Raw genomic sequence first — 17380 nt, 5'->3', positions numbered from 1 at the left:
TAAAATACTACACATATAAGTTAATGGTACCAAATGAATATCTGGTGAGTGACTCAACAGGAAAAAACAAATTTACTAAATTCTTGTTTATTCTCCCACCTCTGCTGTGTAAGGTTCTGAAACTGATTCCAAATCATACCTTGGATGGAGGTGGTACAGGCTTAGGAACCAGGTTCTTATAGACACTTGGAACCATGGTTGACGATTTGTTTCCATTTGCATGGTGAGATCCTGGTGAGGTGAATGCAGCAGAGAAGGCAGCAGCAGGATCTTCTTTGGAAACTTTTTTGATGACTAGCATTTTGGAGGGTTGCTTGGCACTAGGTGGGTTTTCTGTGAAACACAACAGTGGAGAGCAAAAGAATGTCAAAACTTTTGGTTAACACAGCATAGTTCAAATGAAGGCCTCACTTTCAACGAAGAGCTACGAGTTGTGACTAAATGACAAACATTTCCCGGTGTGCACTTCACAGATATTCTCAAAAGTGACACTACTCAGGAACCATAAGAAAAAAGGCAGTATGTCAAACACTTGATTCTGAATTCATACTCAAGCAAAAAGCCCGAAGATGTCATCAATCTTTCAGGCGTATAACATGTCTCACATGTGGTGTGATCACTCAGGCATATACCAAAGAAGAATATATCCAAGGGTAGCAACTCCTGTCAGCATGAGAATAGAGAGAGTAGAGAAAACTGGAAAAAGGAGTCAGCTATGGGACCTTCTGATGAGGTGAACTGGAGCAAAGCTATTCATTAACAAAAGGGAAGTGGTACAACTGCCCTTGATCCTGCAACTTGGAATCCAAACCCAGTATTTAGATACACTAAATGCCTGGAGAGTAAATAAGAAACCTAATAAGAAACCAGGAGAGTAAAATTTGTAAATGCCAAACATCCCAATGCCACAGGATCAGGTTTGGTTTGAAATACACTGATTTGTCTAATAACTTTTTATAAAGTTAGTTATTATCAACATATACATATAAATGTGTGTATTTATAGGTTTTCCCCAACCTACACAACAATCATCATTTATAACTGCCAAAAACAAAGACATCACCACCACAGTCAGCAAACAGAACCTGGCTGAACAAAATGTTCTACAGGATGTGGTACTATATAGCCTATCAAAGAATACTTTAGAATCCATTTGCTTAAAATCTGCTTTCAAATTCAAGCACTCAATTGTCTTTACTCTGACTCCACTACCTTTACATCCCAAAGGAATTTTCAGGGGGTGGGGGTGGGGGCAGAGTAACAGTTAATAGGTGTTAGTTACCATGTGCAAATGGATGAGATGAGAAACCAGAGATAAAGAAACAAAAAAAGAGATAAAGAAATTTTTCTCCTCTCCCTGCTAAGATAAATTTAAAGTTTTGCCTTTAAAATGGCAAATCTACCTACCCCACACTCCAGAAGGGGTCCCAATAGGTCTGCATGGCTGATTCTGTTTGCCAGCTTCTGGATTCAAAGAAGGCTAGGAAAAAAGGGTATATTAATGGGTGATACAGAAAACTAATCATTTCAGCAATTTTTGCAAAGTAGCCTTCATCATGGAACCTATCAAATAACTATCAGCAGCACTTATTTAACACTATATTCAGAATTAACAAACAGATGATGTTGAAATGCCAATCAATAGGTCTTACATTGATCTCAGGCTCTTGTGGCTTTCATTTCCTTTATAAGAGGATTAAAAATTAAAAAAAACAAAACAAAAACTGTGCAAATTCTCATCTTCCTATAGGATATATATGCCAACTAAGGAGAAAACTGAATGAACAAGAAAGTAGATCACTTTTCTCGGATTTAAGGAGCACAATCTGGTCAGTGCAATGTGTAATGTCCATAGCATTTTTAATAAGACTGCTTTAGGGCAGAGGCACATCATGTGCTAGGGACTGTGCTAGGAATTTACAAAGGCAAATAAGAAGAATCCTAATCCCCACAAGGGACACAGTCTTCCTATAAAGATAAACTTGTAGCCAAAAGTACAATAAAACATTATAGGTGCTATGATAAACGTTCACATTAGGGAAGGAGTACTAAGGAAGGAATACTCAATTCTACTAGAAAGAGAAGTTCTATCGGAAAAAGTTTCATTAGACAAGTCCTTAATGATGAACTCCAAGGCTGGAAAATGGGTGATTCCAGGAACAGAAAGCTCAATGAACACCAAGTCAGGAAAAACATGAAAAAGAATCATTCAGAGATCTGCACACAGCTCAACATCAGTGCTGGGAATGAGAGGCCCTTTCTTTGGGGAAAAAGATGTCTGGCAAAACAGGAAAATGCCAGATTGTGGAGCAGTTTAAGGGAGGTTGAATCTTATTTTTTAGGAATGGGGATTCATCTCTCATGAAGAGTTAACGTGATCCGATCATTAGTTTACAAGTCTGGGAGCAGCTTGAAGGATGTATTTCATGGCTTTTAAGTATCAACTAGGAGACTATTAGGAGACTAATTTCATAGTTCAGAAAACTACGAAGGTGACATGAGTACAGGAAGAGATGACAGGAAGGATCAAGAAGTGTTAAGAGCAACAGACTCAATAATGAACTGTATATGGAGGATAACATTGGTGTCCAAACCTGAACTTTACAACCAGGTACAGAGTAGGAAAATGGCCTTTGGGCACAAATGACCATGAGACATTAAACAAACAAACAAACAAACAAAGAGAAACAAATGCTTAGATTTGACTACAGAGTCTCTGAATCAAACTCTCCAGGAGTGGGGCCCCAGCAGGTGTGTTATTTTCAACCTGTCAAGAGGAGATGGACTAGCATTAAACAAACACAGACACAATCTGAACTATTAACTCAGTATACAAATAGACAGATCTGTGACAGAAAAAGGACAGGTAAATACACTCTGGATGGAACCGTATGGGCAGGAGGAATCTACATAGAAAAAGGCTGTATATTCTTATTTGTTTTAAATAGGCCTGTATTCTTCATATTCTATCTAGGGGTCTTGGAAACACTGACCTATTTAGTTGGTTATCTTTGATCCATTTCTACTAATTTTTTTAAAACAGTAAAATATAACAGACCCAGAAGACTGCATAAAACAAGCAGGCAAAGAGTTCTTGTTTAACAGTTTAACAGAACATCACCAGCCAAACTAAACATTTTAAAAGCCTCGTTAAATTGAAAACAAAACCAAAAAACACTTCTTCCCTCTCTTAAATAGTTTCGTCTCCAAAAAACATCTCTTATATATATATTTCTCTAAGTTACTGAAAAATATCTTATATCTCTGCTTTTCCTACAAATTGGTAGTCAGTTCTAGAGACTATAGGATCCCCTCGCCCTTTTTTATTTTGGCAACTACTTGCTGGTTTTGTGTTTCCTCCTTCGGTTCAGTTCAGTTGCTCAGTTGTATCCAACTCCTGCAACCCCATGAATCGCAGCAGGCCAGGCCTCCCTGTCCATCACCAACTCCTGGAGTTTACTCAAACTCATGTCCATCTAGTCGGTGATGCCATCCAGCCATCTCATCCCCTGTCATTCCCTTCTCCTCTTGCCCCCAATCCCTCCCAGCATCACGGTCTTCTCCAATGAGTCAACTTTTCACATGAGGTGGCCAAAGTATTGGAGTTTCTTTCAGCTTCAGCGTCAGTTCTTCCAATGAGCACCCAGGACTGATCTCCTTTAGGATGGACTGGTTGGATCTCCTTGCAGTCCAAGGGGCTCTCAAGAGTCTTCTCCAACACTACAGTTCAAAAGCATCAATTTTTCGGCGCTCAGCTTTCTTCACAGTCCAACTCTCACATCCATACATGAACACTGGAAAAACCATAGCCTTGACTAGACGGACCTTTGTTGGTAAAGTAATGTCTCTGCCTTTTAATATGCTATCGAGGTTAGTTGTAACTTTCCTTCCAAGGAGTAAGCGCCTTTTAATTTCATGGCTGCAATCACCATCTGCAGTGATTTTGAAGCCCCCCAAAATAAAGTCTGATACTGTTTCCACTGTTTCCCCATCTATTTGCCATGAAGTGATGGGACCAGATGCCATGATCTTACTTTTCTGAATATTGAGCTTTAAGCCAACTTTTTCACTCTCCTCTTTCACTTTCATCAAGAGGCTTTTTAGTTCCTCTTCACTTTCTGCCATAAGGGTGGTATCATCTGCATATCTGAGGTTACTGATATTTCTCCCGGCAATCTTGATTCCAGCTTGTGCTTCATCCTGTCCAGCGTTTCTCATGATGTATTCTGCATATAAGTTAAATAAGCAGGGTGACAATATACAGCCTTGATGTACTCCTTTTACTATTTGGAACCAGTCTGTTGTTTCATGTCCAGTTCTAACTGTTTCTTCCTGACCTGCATATAGGTTTCTCAAGAGGCAGGTCAGGTGGTCTGGTATTCCCATCTCTTTCAGAATTTTCCACAGTTTACTGTGATCCACACAGTCAAAGGCTTTGGCATAGTCAATAAAGCAGAAATAGATGTTTTTCTGAAACTCTCTTGCTTTTTCGATGACTCAGCAGATGTTGGCAATTTGCTCTCTGGTTCCTCTGTCTTTTCTAAAACCAGCTTGAACATCTGGAAGTTCACGGTATCACTAAAGCCTGGCTTGGAGAATTTTGAGCATTACTTTGCTAGCGTTATGAGATGAGTGCAACTGTGTGGTACTTTGAGCATTCTTTGGGATTGCCTTTCTTAGGGGACATTTAATGTCTGGCTGTGCTTCTGTTTTTGAGATGTTGGCAGACACTGATGCTCATAACCTGAAACTATTAATTCACTACAAGCTGCAATACAATGATCTAATTTTATCATCCTTTCCTTATAAGCTATTATATGTACTTCCACAATTCAGTGGTAGAATTCATATGGAAAAGATCGAATACATGCTTGTTTCTAGGGTGAGGTATCATTGTAAACTCACAGCTTTAATCATATTTAATGTTATTTAAGGGCTTCCCTGGTGGCTCAGTGGTAAAGAATCTGCCTGCCAATGCAGGAGATGTGGGTTTGATCCCTGGGTCAGGAAGATCCCCTGGAGAAGGAAATGGCAACCCATTCCAGTATCCTTGCCTGCGAAATCCCATGGACAGGGAAGTCTGGCAGGCTACAGTACATGGGGTTGCAAAAAAGAGCTGGATATGACTTAGTGACTAAACAACAATGTAAATCAAATACTTGAAATTACCCTTAATTGATGCATGAAACATCCCATGTTTGGCCAGCGGGAACCTCTTCAATTTGGCCTCTGAAACCTTTTGATACAAGCCTAGTTGTCTTTCTTTCTTTGCTATATAGTATAACAAAATATTCTAAGCTTATCTGATAAATATCCTGTCCAGAAATGGCATTTCAAGACCATGATCTGGGCACTAGGGACATTGTTATGGTATTGGTCATTGTGTTCAGTAGTTTTTAGTGGACAGAGCCTGGAAATGCTCAAACATGTGCATACACACACATTTTGAAAGATTAAATACCTCATGGCTTAGTGATATTTCCAATTCAAATTGAGGGCCTTGGGCTTTTTACTAAACATCTTCTATTTTCTATCTGTATTTTCTTTCTTATACCTCTGATTTTCAAGAACACAAAATATAGAATATGCATTTAGTTACTTTATCCCATATTACAATAATCTCAGATAACAATATCAACATCACATCAACAATATGATTAATAAAACATTTTTACACACTGTTTGTGACCTTTATAAATGAAGATAAGCATGACAGAGTATAAAATGCTTGGCTCATGTTTTCTTTGATTGAGTATCCAGTTAATTCACTGACTTGGGTTATAAAGCTTTGTTGTCAAAGTGTATCTGATTTTTTTTCTTTTATTAGTCACTTGTTCTTTATGTCTTGATATACAAAGGATGACTGGTCTGACTGTCCTTTCAATTTGTAGCCTCAAGTCTTACTGTATTTCATGAAATTATTCTTGAATTACACTTTTTACCACTTACATTTTTGTTATTCTTTTTTTTGAAGGGAGAGCTTTTGGATTTTTTTGGTCAAGTTACTGCATCTCTTTTTTTCAATTCTAAATTTCAATCTATTTGTTTCAGCTTCATTTAAAGTTACCTTTAATTCTTGAAAAACACTACTGGTTTATTGTCTTGTGCTCCTTGTTTAGTCTTCATTTTTCTGAACTTTTATTGTTTCTTCCTCAAGTTCCAGCACTGTGAATTTTTCTGGTTATGTTTTTCTTGTACCGTTTATTCAGATTTTAAAATAGCAGGTTATGGTTCCTGTCTGTATTGTGTACACCTTGCAGGTGTACTTTGCATGATCTATAGAAATGATATTCTGATCCTTATTATCTTCATCCTTTCATGTTGTTCCATTTTTATGTGATGAATTTTTGTGAATGTGGATCAAGATAGCTTTCTAATATCACTCTTTATAGCTCTCTCTTCTGTTGTTTTCATGGAGTGCTCAAAAGGACTATGGCATACTTTCTTTGATATCCTAGCTCACCACCCCCTCCCCAAGCCTTTTATATGAACCTTTTCTTCCCTTTGTCTCTATTGTCTGTCTCTGCAGCTCAGTCTGGATTCTATTTCCAATGGTTTTGTTCTCAGTGAGGGGCTTTGTTTTGGAAGAGAGCACTGGCTAGTTATGATTAAAAGGAATAGAACTTTGTACTAGTTATCACTTTACTGCCTCTTGGTTCCAGTCATCCTTTCTGCTTGCTCCATGTAAATTTATCTGGGCACTTAAAAAAAACTCCCTTTGTTAATTTGCTGGCATGGTAATTCTGTCAGTAGACAGCAAGGAGAGACTTTTGCTTCTTGTTCCTGTGTGCTTACTCAGCAGACTCCTGCAGTACCCTGCTCCTGCTCTAAGCCAGGTTCTAAAGTGCAAGTGAGTGCTGACTTGAGTGGTTTTATAGCATTGACATCTCCCACAAACAGCTTTATGAGCTACTCTAAAGGGGATATTTCCAGTATGTTCCCTAAAGAAGCACCTTACCAACTGCTCTGCCATTCAGTGAACCACAGCTAAGCCCTTCCAACAGGGTCTCAATCTCAATTTTGGGCGTGGTGATGGGGCAACAGAGCACTCTTGGGCACTGTGTCTTAGCCTTAGGGTGAGTGGCAGCTCCTTGGATCTGTTAACTCGTTACAGAATTCCTTAGAATTCTATATACTTTTAAAAAATATTTATTTATTTGGCTCTATCAGGTCTTAGTTGTGGCATGCAGGATCTTCATTGTGTCATGCCAGATCTTTTGTTGCCTGCTATGCATGGACTTTAGTTGCAGAGTGTGGGCTGTCTAGTTGTGGCACACAGGCTTAGCTGCTCCACAGCATGCAGGATCTTAGTTCCCCAATCAGGGATCAAATTTGCATCCCCCGCACTGCAAAGCAAGACTCTTGACCACTGGACCACTAGGGAATTCCCAGAACTCTGTATTCTTTATATTATTTAGAGTTCTCTTTACTTCTTGCTAGCCAATGACTCATTACCCCATCTTGTTACAGTTCTTTATATTAACTTTCCTTGTTCAAGTTACTCAAAGATTTCTCTCTCCTAATTGATCCACTTAGACCCTTCAAACCACATCCCAGAACACCTCTGTATTTACTAGTTTTGGGGATATGGAAAACTACCCCTAATTTCTAGCTGCTGTTCTCAAATGTTCTCTAAGCTTTCCAGAATAATTCCTGGCTCTTATGAAAATCCTGGGGTTGCTCAATGCCCTATTGTTTCCTTCAGTTTCTTCTGCATAAATGTTAATACCTAATTATCATTCAAGTTTTATAGCTTTTAGTGATTTGCCCCAATGCTGCAATACCTCATTTTATTTTGCTGTAGATGATGTCCATGTCATTTCTGGCTCTTCAATCCTGTAATTTCAGACTTAGAAGTAATACAAAAAGAAAAAAAAAGAAGTAATACAAAGAATTCCTATACATCATGCATTTAGAGTCTCATGTCTCCTGCTTGGCAGGCAGATTTTTTACTACTGACACGCCTGGGAAGGCTGTTCTAGAATGTCATATAGATGGGATCATGCAGTATGTACTCTATTGTGTAAAGCTTCACTGAGATTCATCATGTTTTATCCAGTTATTTTCTATTACTGAATAAGTAGTCTATTAAGAATCCATCTGCCAGTGCAGAAGACACAAGAGATTGGGTTGGGAAGATCCCTTGGAGTAGGAAATGGCAACCCACTGCAGTATTCTTGCCTGAAAAATTCCATGGACACAGGACCTTGGCAGGCTACAGTCCGTGGGGTTGCAAAGAGCACAGCATAGTATTAAGTAGTCCATTAGATTATTACACCACAATTTTTCTATTCCTGTTTCTACAGACATTTAAATTGTTTGCTGGGAATTCTCTGGGAGTCCAGTGGTTAGGACTCCATGCTTTCACTGCTGAGGGCCTGGGTTCAATCCCTGGTTGGGGAGTTAAGATCCTACGGGCCAGATGGCATGGCCACCAAAAAAAAAAAAAAAAGTTTCCAGTTTTGTGTCATTATGAAAAAAATTACAATAAATGTAAATAGATTTCCATTTCTCTTTAGTAAATACACAGAAGTACAAGTACTGGGTCACCAGACTTATGTTTAGTTTTATAAGAAACTGCCAGATTTTCTTTTTCTCAAAATGGCAGCCCTACTACACACACCTACATGAGAGCTCCAAGTACTCAAAAATATCACCAAATTTAGTGTCCTCAGACTTTTAAATATTAGCCAGTGTGTAGAGCAATATCTCATAGTGGTCTTAATTTAAATTTCTACACTTCCTCTATGACTAATGACAGTGACCATTTTTTCATGCGCCTATTGGCCATTCATATATCTTCCTTGTGAAACATTTGTTCAAATTTTGTTTATAATTTTAAAACACTGATTTGTAGGAGTTACTCATATTATGGGCACAGGCTCCTTTTCAAATCTATGTTCTGCAAATATTTTCCCGAGTCTGTGAGATAAGAGCAGAAGTCCTAAGTTTTGATAAAACTCAATTTATCAATGTTTTCCTTTATGGTTACTGCTTCCTAGGTCCAAAGAAATCTTTTTAAAAAATCCCCTATGTGAGAAAGATATTCTCTTAAGTTCTCTTCACTTCAGGCCTTACCATAGGTCTATAATCCATCTCAAATTCATTTTGTGTATGCTAGGTGATAGGAGCAGAGAAGATATATACGTGTGTGTGTGTGTGTGTGTGTGTGTGTGTGTGTGTGTGTAGTTACTCAGTTGTGTCCAACTCTTTGCGACCCCATGGACTGTAGCTTGCCAGGCTCCTCTGTTCATGGAATTCTCCAGGCAAGAATACTGGAGTGCGTTGCCATTCCCTTTCTCCAGGGGATCTTCCCTACCCAGGGATCAAACCCGAGTCTCCTGCATGCAGACAGATTCTTTACCACCCACCTGAGTCACCAGGGAAGCCCCATCTATATCTAAGAGAAAGTATAGGTATAGATGGGGAAGCCATCAGGGAAGCTACCCTGGTAGCTCAGTTGGTAAAGAATCTGCCTACAATGCAGGAGACCTCAGTTTGATTCCTGCATCAGGAAGGTCCCCTGGAGAAGGGATAAGCTACCCAACTCCAGTATTCCTGGATTTCCCTGGTGGCTCAGACGGTAAAGAATCCACCTACAATGTGGGAGACCTGGGTTTGATCCCTGGGTAGGGAAGATCCCCTGGAGAAGGGCATGGTAACCCAATCCAGTATTCTCGCCTGAAGAATCCCATGGACAGAGGAGCCTGGCAGGCTACAGTCCACAGGATCTCAGAGTCGGATATGACTAAGCGAATAAGCACACAAACACTTGCAGCATCTATACCTATATATATATAGATACACAGTTCCAGCACAATTTGTTAAAAACATTTCTTTCTCCACTGACTGGCTTACTTTGGTACCTCTGTTGAAAATCAGAGGAACATATTAATGAAGGTTTATTTCTGGGCTCTCTATTCTGCCCTACCATCAATCTATATGCACAATAACGTCACATTATTTTGATTACTGTTGTATTATACAAAGTCTTCACGTTAGCAAGTATAAATCCTCCGACTTTTTCAGGATTTCTTTAGATATTCTTTTTCAGGATTAGATAATTATTAGAAATTAGATAATTTCTTTAGATAATCTTTTTCAGGATTTCTTTAGATATTCTAGGTCTTTTTATTTCAATATAAGAAAGCATGTTTGCTGGGGTTGTACAGTCCACAGAACTGATGTCCTAACCATGTTGAATGTTCTAATTCAAAGCGTTCCATTCAAAATGTATCGCTTATTTAGATCTTTACTTTCCCTTGGCAATATATTGTGATTCAATATTAATGTCTCTCACATCTTCTGTTAAATTTATTCCTAAGCAGTTTTCAAAGGTTTTTTAAAATTTTGTAAAAAGCTCTCTGTATACATATAAGCTGTTGAGTTCTGATCTGTGGATTCAATCAATTGCATACCATATACTGCAACTGTAGTATATACTACTGAAAAAAATCTCCATACAAGTGGACATGCAAGCTCGAACTCTTGAACATCATGTTGTTCAAGAGTCAACTGTATATAAAAATACAACTGACTTAAAAAAAAAAATGCTGTAGCCTAAAACCTTGTTAATTCTCTAGAGTCCTTAGGATTTATGTAAGCAATCATGTCACTTGTGAATAGAAACTTTTCTTTGTTAATTTATATGCATTTTATTTCTCTTTCTTGCCTTACTGCACTTTTTAGGATCTCCAGTACAATGCTAAATGTAAGTAGTGAGAGTACACCTGCTAATACTGCTCCTGATATTAAAGGGAGCTCTGCTGTTTGGTAAGACTCAAAGCTATGGCTACACTATTATACCTTCTTAGAATCCCTTCTCTTGTCCACAAATTTCTTACTCTCCACGAATTTCTTACTTCCACACACATTAAAGCCCAAATCCTATAAGACTACCCTCACACCTGGCTCCTCCTTCTTCAAGGAACAGTGTACCATGCATCATCGATTCATTCTCTTATCCTTGGAAGGTAATATCAAACTGCCAGGAACAAAACTCTCACTCACACTTACTAACAGCTATCATTTAAAAATATATGTGCTACACTTTTCTGGCAGTCCAGTGGTTAAGACACATTTCTACTACAAGGGGGCGCAGGTTAGATCCCTGGTTTGGGAACTAGGATCCTGCATGCTGTACAGCATGGCCATTTAAAAATAAAAGAAATTTTATTCTTTCTTGATATACCCCATTCTTTTTCAACAAATCACTTCTTAATCCCCCTTATTGCTTTCCACACACACCTCCTCTCTGAATATATTACTTTCCTTGGATGATTCTGTCTATTCATAAACCTCAACTGCCACCTCTGCTTCCAAAGGCATACCTCTAATTTACCTCACCCATCTCTTTGGTACTAAGACCTCTTTATCTTCTACCCTCCAATTCTGCTCCTCTTGTTTTTTCTTTTCAAACGAATTACTTATTATTCACTAATTCCCTTTGAATAGAAATCTTTTTTTTTTTTTGTAGAAATCTTAATTTTCACTCTTTCTTCTCTAGTTACAATGCCATGGTTTCCATTCTTTAGATTTATCCTCCAAAACAAGATTTTTAACAAACTTAATGTCTGTTAACAGGAAAATGGATAAACAAACCTAGTATATTCATACAACAGAGTATTTCCTATACAGCAGTGAAAAAGATACCCAGTAGAGTTTCTCAACCATGGCACTACTGACATTTGGGATTGGTCAATTCTTTGTTATAGGGCTGTCCTGTGCATTGCAGCAAGTTCAGCAACATCTCTGATCTCTACATACTAGATGTCAGTAGGACTATCTCCAGTTGTGACAACCAATATTTCTCTAGATATTGTCAAATGTGCTCTGAAGGAGGCAAATCTGTTCCTGGGTTGAGAACCACTGATCTAGAGCCCTATGTATCAATATAGACAAATCTCAAACAATTTTAAGGAAATAAAAGAGAGCTACGTCAGACACAACTGAAGCGACTTAGCAGCAGCAGACAATGTGATAGTATTCATATAAAACCAGGATCAGGCAAAACTGTATTACAGATTGTTTATGGATACATTCATATATGGCATTGGTGCAAAAGTACTTGTGATTTTGCACTACTGAACTTTGCTGTTTGATAATGGAATATTCTTAAATAAATGTGGTAATGTTATATACATCATTTTAATGTGCATATCTCACTTTATGGTTTTTTGCTAATGAGTTATTACTTGCTGTTTATATTTATTTTAGACTATGGAAATGTGAAATGATGTTAGACAAAAAGCAAATGTGAGTGATTTTCTTATTCAGGTTCAAAATGGAGAGCAGTAAAACAGTGGAGACAACTCACAACATTAACAACACATTTGGCCCAGGAACTGCTAACAAACATATACTGCAGTGGTTGTTCAAGAAGTTTTGTAAAGGAGATGAGAGCCTTGATGATGAGAAGTATAGTGGGCAGCTGTAGTGGAAGTTGACAACGACCAATTCAGAGCAGTCATCGAAGCTGCTGCTCTTATACGAGAAGTTGCTGAAGAACTCAACACTGACCATTCTACAGTCATTTGGCATTTGAAGCAAATTGGAAAGGTGAAAAAGCTCCATAAGTGTGTGTCTCATGAGCTGACTGTAAATTTAAAAACCTGTTTAGAAGTGTCATCTTTTTTTCTACACAAGGACAATGAATAATTTCTTGATCAGATTGTGATGTGCGACAAAAAGTGGATTTTACATTGTAACTGCTAACGACCAGCTCTGTGGTTGGCCTGAGAAACAGCTCCAAAGCACTTCCCAAAGTCAAAGTTACACACACACACACACACACAAAAGCTAATGGTCACTGTTTGGTGGTCTGCTGCTGGTTGGATCCATTACAGCTTTCTGAATCCCAGCGAAACCACTGTATCTGAAAAGTATGCCCAGCAAATCACTGAGATGCACCGAAAACTGCAACACCTGCAGCAAGCACTGGTCAACAGAAAAGGCCCAATTCTGCATGACGATGCCTGACCACACATCGTACAACCAATGTTTCAAAAACTGAACGGATTGGTCTCTGAAATTTAACCTCATCCACCATATTCACCCGCTCTCTTGCCAACCACCTACCACTCCCTTCAAGCATCTTGACAACTTTTGCAAGGAAAATGCTTTCTACAACTAGCGGGAGGCAGAAAATACTTTCCAAGAGTCCGTCAAATCCCGAAGCTTGGATTTTTACGCTACAGGGATAAACAAACTTACTTCTCATTGGTAAAAATGTGTTCAATGTAATGGTTCCTATTTTGGTTAACAAAATTATAATGATTTAAAATTCAGTGTGAAACCACAATTACTTTTGCACCAACCTAACAGTAAAAAAATCATATATGATGGGAAACACTGAAGTAAAAAACAGTGATTACCTTTAGTGGAAAAAGGAGAATATGGCTAGGGAAGCTTTAACTTCATCTATAATATCTTGCCTCATTTGTAACAGAATGGTCTGGAGCATACTGGGCAAAATGGCAATATTCACAAAGCTAAGTTATGAGTGTACTTGACCATTTTCTCCATACTTTAATGTACACTTAGAATATGCCATAAAAATGTAAACACAAAATAAACCTGCCCTTAATGACCTTGTTCAGGTATGATGTGACTTAGCAGGTGAAGATAACGCCTTAAACATTTCTCTCCATTCTCAACTCATTTCTCACTGGAAAAGCCACAGAACTGATAACAGACCTTATCAAACTATGCCAATCAGTAGTATAGTACCAGTTTAAAAGGTACTCTAAGTAACTTTTACCTTACCCCACACCAATTCTCATTTCTCATTATCTTTTTTTTTCAAAGTAACACACACAAGAAACTTAAAACTACTAAAAGGGATCTTGTTTTCCATGTGCTCAGCTGACTGTGGTCATAATATATATTTTAGATAAATATTCAGGTAAGATAGAAACTACAACTATAGTAGGTTCATTTAATTGTGTGAAAATTACAACATGAAATTCATTTTATAATAGGAATAGCATTCAACTTTTTTTTTTTGTTGCTGCTGGTTTGATGAGGATTTCATCAAGTTCTCAAAGTGTGATGAGCAAGAGAGATTTTGTTTCCTAATCACTACCACTGGTCGTGTTTGAATTTGTTTATTGAATAAATAAAGTTATAATTTAGTGTAGTCATTTTGGACTATTGAGTACTTAAGACATCCTGGTCAAATACTTAATGTATTGGTATATTATAGACTTTTCCATGAATAAAGTTTTAAAGGATGGGCACCTTGAAATAGGAATATAAGTTAACATTTAAATTAAGAGCCCCCAGATCATTTGCTGGACTTGGGAGAGGAGGGGATGAATGCCTAAATTTTACTCTTTAGTTGGCTCTGATAACATGAAATGGGTGTCATAAAAGTGACTAGCTTATCTAATGTGCTACTTAAAATTACAACTGCACTAACAGGATTTTGCTACTAGTCATATATGGCTTTTGGGCACTTGGAATGTGTTATCTGTATTAAGATATAGTATAATTATAAAACACAAAGAATTTTGCAGACCTAATATAACAAAGAATGTAAATTATCTTGGTAATTTGAAAATAATGACTACAGGTTAAAATAATAATAATTTGCATATATCTAGTTAAATAAAATATATTATTAAACTTTTAAGGTGCACAAAAACTACTTTTGGCTTAGAGGTCAAAAGACATATAATTCAACACACAGTAGCATATATAGGCAACAGTTAAAATATTCCTAACTGTGTGTTTCTAAATTTATCACAACTATTTTATATAAGCAAGTAGAATCAGAGGTAAAAAATCTCTCATGATAGTTGGAGAAAGACAATTTAGCAGTTTTCCACAAATATATTTGAATATTCAATCTTATAAAACTTAAAGAAAACTCAGGATTTCTTTCAAGTTCCAAAGGCGTAAAGATGAAAAAATATTAAAATTTGCTAAAAATTATACAGGAATTTTGGTCCTCATCTTCATATTAATCAACTCCTTCCTAAAAACAATGAAAGTCTAAATGTAGGACTCCCTTTTATGTATTTCCTCAAATGTTCTCATTATTAACAGGGTTTTATGTATAAGAATCATTTTAGATTTTAACTGCAGAACTAAACCTTTATACTTACAAAGTCTTCCTCTTCAAACTGCAACTTTTCCACCTTATCTTCTTTCTTCTCTTCCCTAATATCTGTAGGTGGCTTTTCCTGAAAGACACAGCCTTTCCGGGAGTGGAAGCTGCCATTCCAATGGCGATGGATTCCTGTGCCACCCCCACTACGCTGGTTCATGCCATCATGACCTCGTGAAGAGCCATGCCAACCAGATAGGTTCCCTGTGATTCCAGCATATGCTCCCTTAGAGACACCAGAGTCCACAGAATCATGGCGGAACAGGGAGGGCTGGTGCCAAGAATCTGATAAAGTAAGGAAAAGTAACACATTAGTGTGTTTGCTTTCTGGAAATTCAGAAACAAGTGGGCCATATGATCTAATTTATGGTACTGCCAAAGCCCGTCAGGGGACCTTCTAAATAAAAAATTAAGTCTACACACACAAAAAAAATCACAAGATACATCCTTTTGTTTTAATGTAATTTCTGTAAGAGTTCTTTAACTGAATAAATGACTTAAGAGAACCTGAGAATATTAGAAAGCCAATATAGCTGAGTAATGACTACTGGAGGATCTAATTGAGTATTATGTTTACAAAAGATCATTATTCCAAGGTTATGGACATGTACACTCAGCCTGGGCTTCCTGAGTAGCTTAAATAGTCATGGAAGTTGGGCATGTCTTACCTCCTGTCGTTCGAAGAGGTCCATTGTTGAAAAAGCCATCAGAGGAATTATGTCTACGACGGCTTACTCCAAATCTACCATCTCCTCGGGGTAGGTGCTCTCCGTGTTTTTCCAAAGTCGCTGTAGGTGACTAAGATGATAATAAAGTATAGGGAAGCAAACAGATAAGTACGTATGAATCTCATTATCTTCGGTTTTGCATCAGGCTTCTAGAAAACAAGTGATATTGGTGGCAGAAATCTCCATTTTGAGAACATGGGACATAGTTAAGGGCTATAGTTCTCTGAGTTAGAGAAGCTCTACATTGCCTATTTAATCACTGATTGAATTAACAGGCTACTTCAATTACTTGCATGGGGGGGGGGGGGGGGCAGGCACGAAATCAGTCAATATCCAGAAGAACAAGCTCCAAAACTTACACTTAAAAATGTTGTTAATCTTGAAAGGAAAAGAAAGATGCTTGCTTTTAAAATAATTCTAAATAGCTTATTTGTGTAAATTACTCTCGAATTGGAGAGAAAGGAACAGTTTAAATACCACCTTGGCATGCCATTAACGACACAAAAGTTTTTATAGTTTTATAAAACACTTATTTCCATTGTTTAATACCCATAACAAGATTACAATTTGACATCATCCCCATTTTATTTACACGTGAGGAAGGAGATCAGAGAGAATAAGTCTCTGAGGTTACGCAATTGAAGTAAAGCATTTTGAGAAACACTGTATGTCCTTTCCTATTCCTAATAGCTGTATTCTATTCTTTTTCTCAAATAGAAAACCAAAGTTTAAAAATCCATGAAATGTATGGTTTACAGGCCCACCACTCCCAACATTTGATAAGCGCTTATAGGAGAACTACAGGTTGTGTCAGAGAAATCTTTACATCTATTTCCTTATTATTAATAACTTCACTTATACTTGGTATTGTCAGATTTTATTTTAGCCATTCGAGTGGGTTACAAGGGCTTCCCTAGTAGGTCAGCTGATAAAGAACCCGCCTGCAGTGCTGGAGACCCCAGTTTGATTCCTGGGTCAGGAAGACCTCCTGAAGAAGGGATAGGTTACCCACTCCAGTACTCTTGGGCTTCCTTGATGGTTCAGCTGGTAAAGAATCCACCTGTAATGTGGGAGACCTGGGTCTGACCCCTGGGTTGGAAAGATGCCCTGTAGAAGGGAACATTCTAGTATTCTGGCCTGGAGAATTCCATGGACTGTATAGTCCATAGGGTTGCAAAGAGTCAGACATGACTGAGAGATTGTCACTTTCTTTCAGTGGGTTACAAAGATTTCTCCTTTCCTCCGAAAGTTTAATGGGTTTTAATTCTTCAACTTAGGTTATAATCCACTTCAAGTTCATTTTTATGTATGATATAAAGTCAAGGTTGAGGCTCTCCCTCCCATTCCCCTATAAATATCCAGTCCTAAAGCCACTTGTTAAAAAGGATTATCACTTCTGCATTGAATTACCTTGGTACTTTAGTCAAAAATCAACCGACTAAATATACAGGACTATTTTTGAATTTTCTATTCTATTTCATCACTTCACATGGCTATCTTTATGGTAATACCACAAATTTGCTTACTGTAGCCTTAATGGAAA

The 17380-nt window shown here is 37.7% G+C and overlaps 1 protein-coding gene across 8 annotated transcripts in view; it reads right to left on the bottom strand.

Moving 5' to 3' along the window:
* The window catches only part of GPBP1L1 (GC-rich promoter binding protein 1 like 1), a 62120-nt gene that overhangs the window by 11933 nt on the left and 32807 nt on the right, over positions 1–17380 (bottom strand). For all 8 annotated transcript variants that reach the window (XM_070468233.1, XM_020897393.2, XM_020897389.2 and 5 more), the window contains 4 exons: positions 15778–15907; positions 15108–15394; positions 1408–1480; positions 140–333 (listed from right to left, as the gene is read on the bottom strand). In XM_070468233.1, coding sequence (XP_070324334.1) covers positions 140–333; positions 1408–1480; positions 15108–15394; positions 15778–15907 — 684 coding nt within the window. The remainder of the gene's footprint in view (positions 1–139; positions 334–1407; positions 1481–15107; positions 15395–15777; positions 15908–17380) is intronic.

Source organism: Odocoileus virginianus, chromosome 5 (genome assembly GCF_023699985.2).
Source record: "Odocoileus virginianus isolate 20LAN1187 ecotype Illinois chromosome 5, Ovbor_1.2, whole genome shotgun sequence".
NCBI classification, from domain to species: domain Eukaryota; kingdom Metazoa; phylum Chordata; class Mammalia; order Artiodactyla; family Cervidae; genus Odocoileus; species Odocoileus virginianus.
This window is presented reverse-complemented; position numbering and strand designations above follow the sequence as displayed.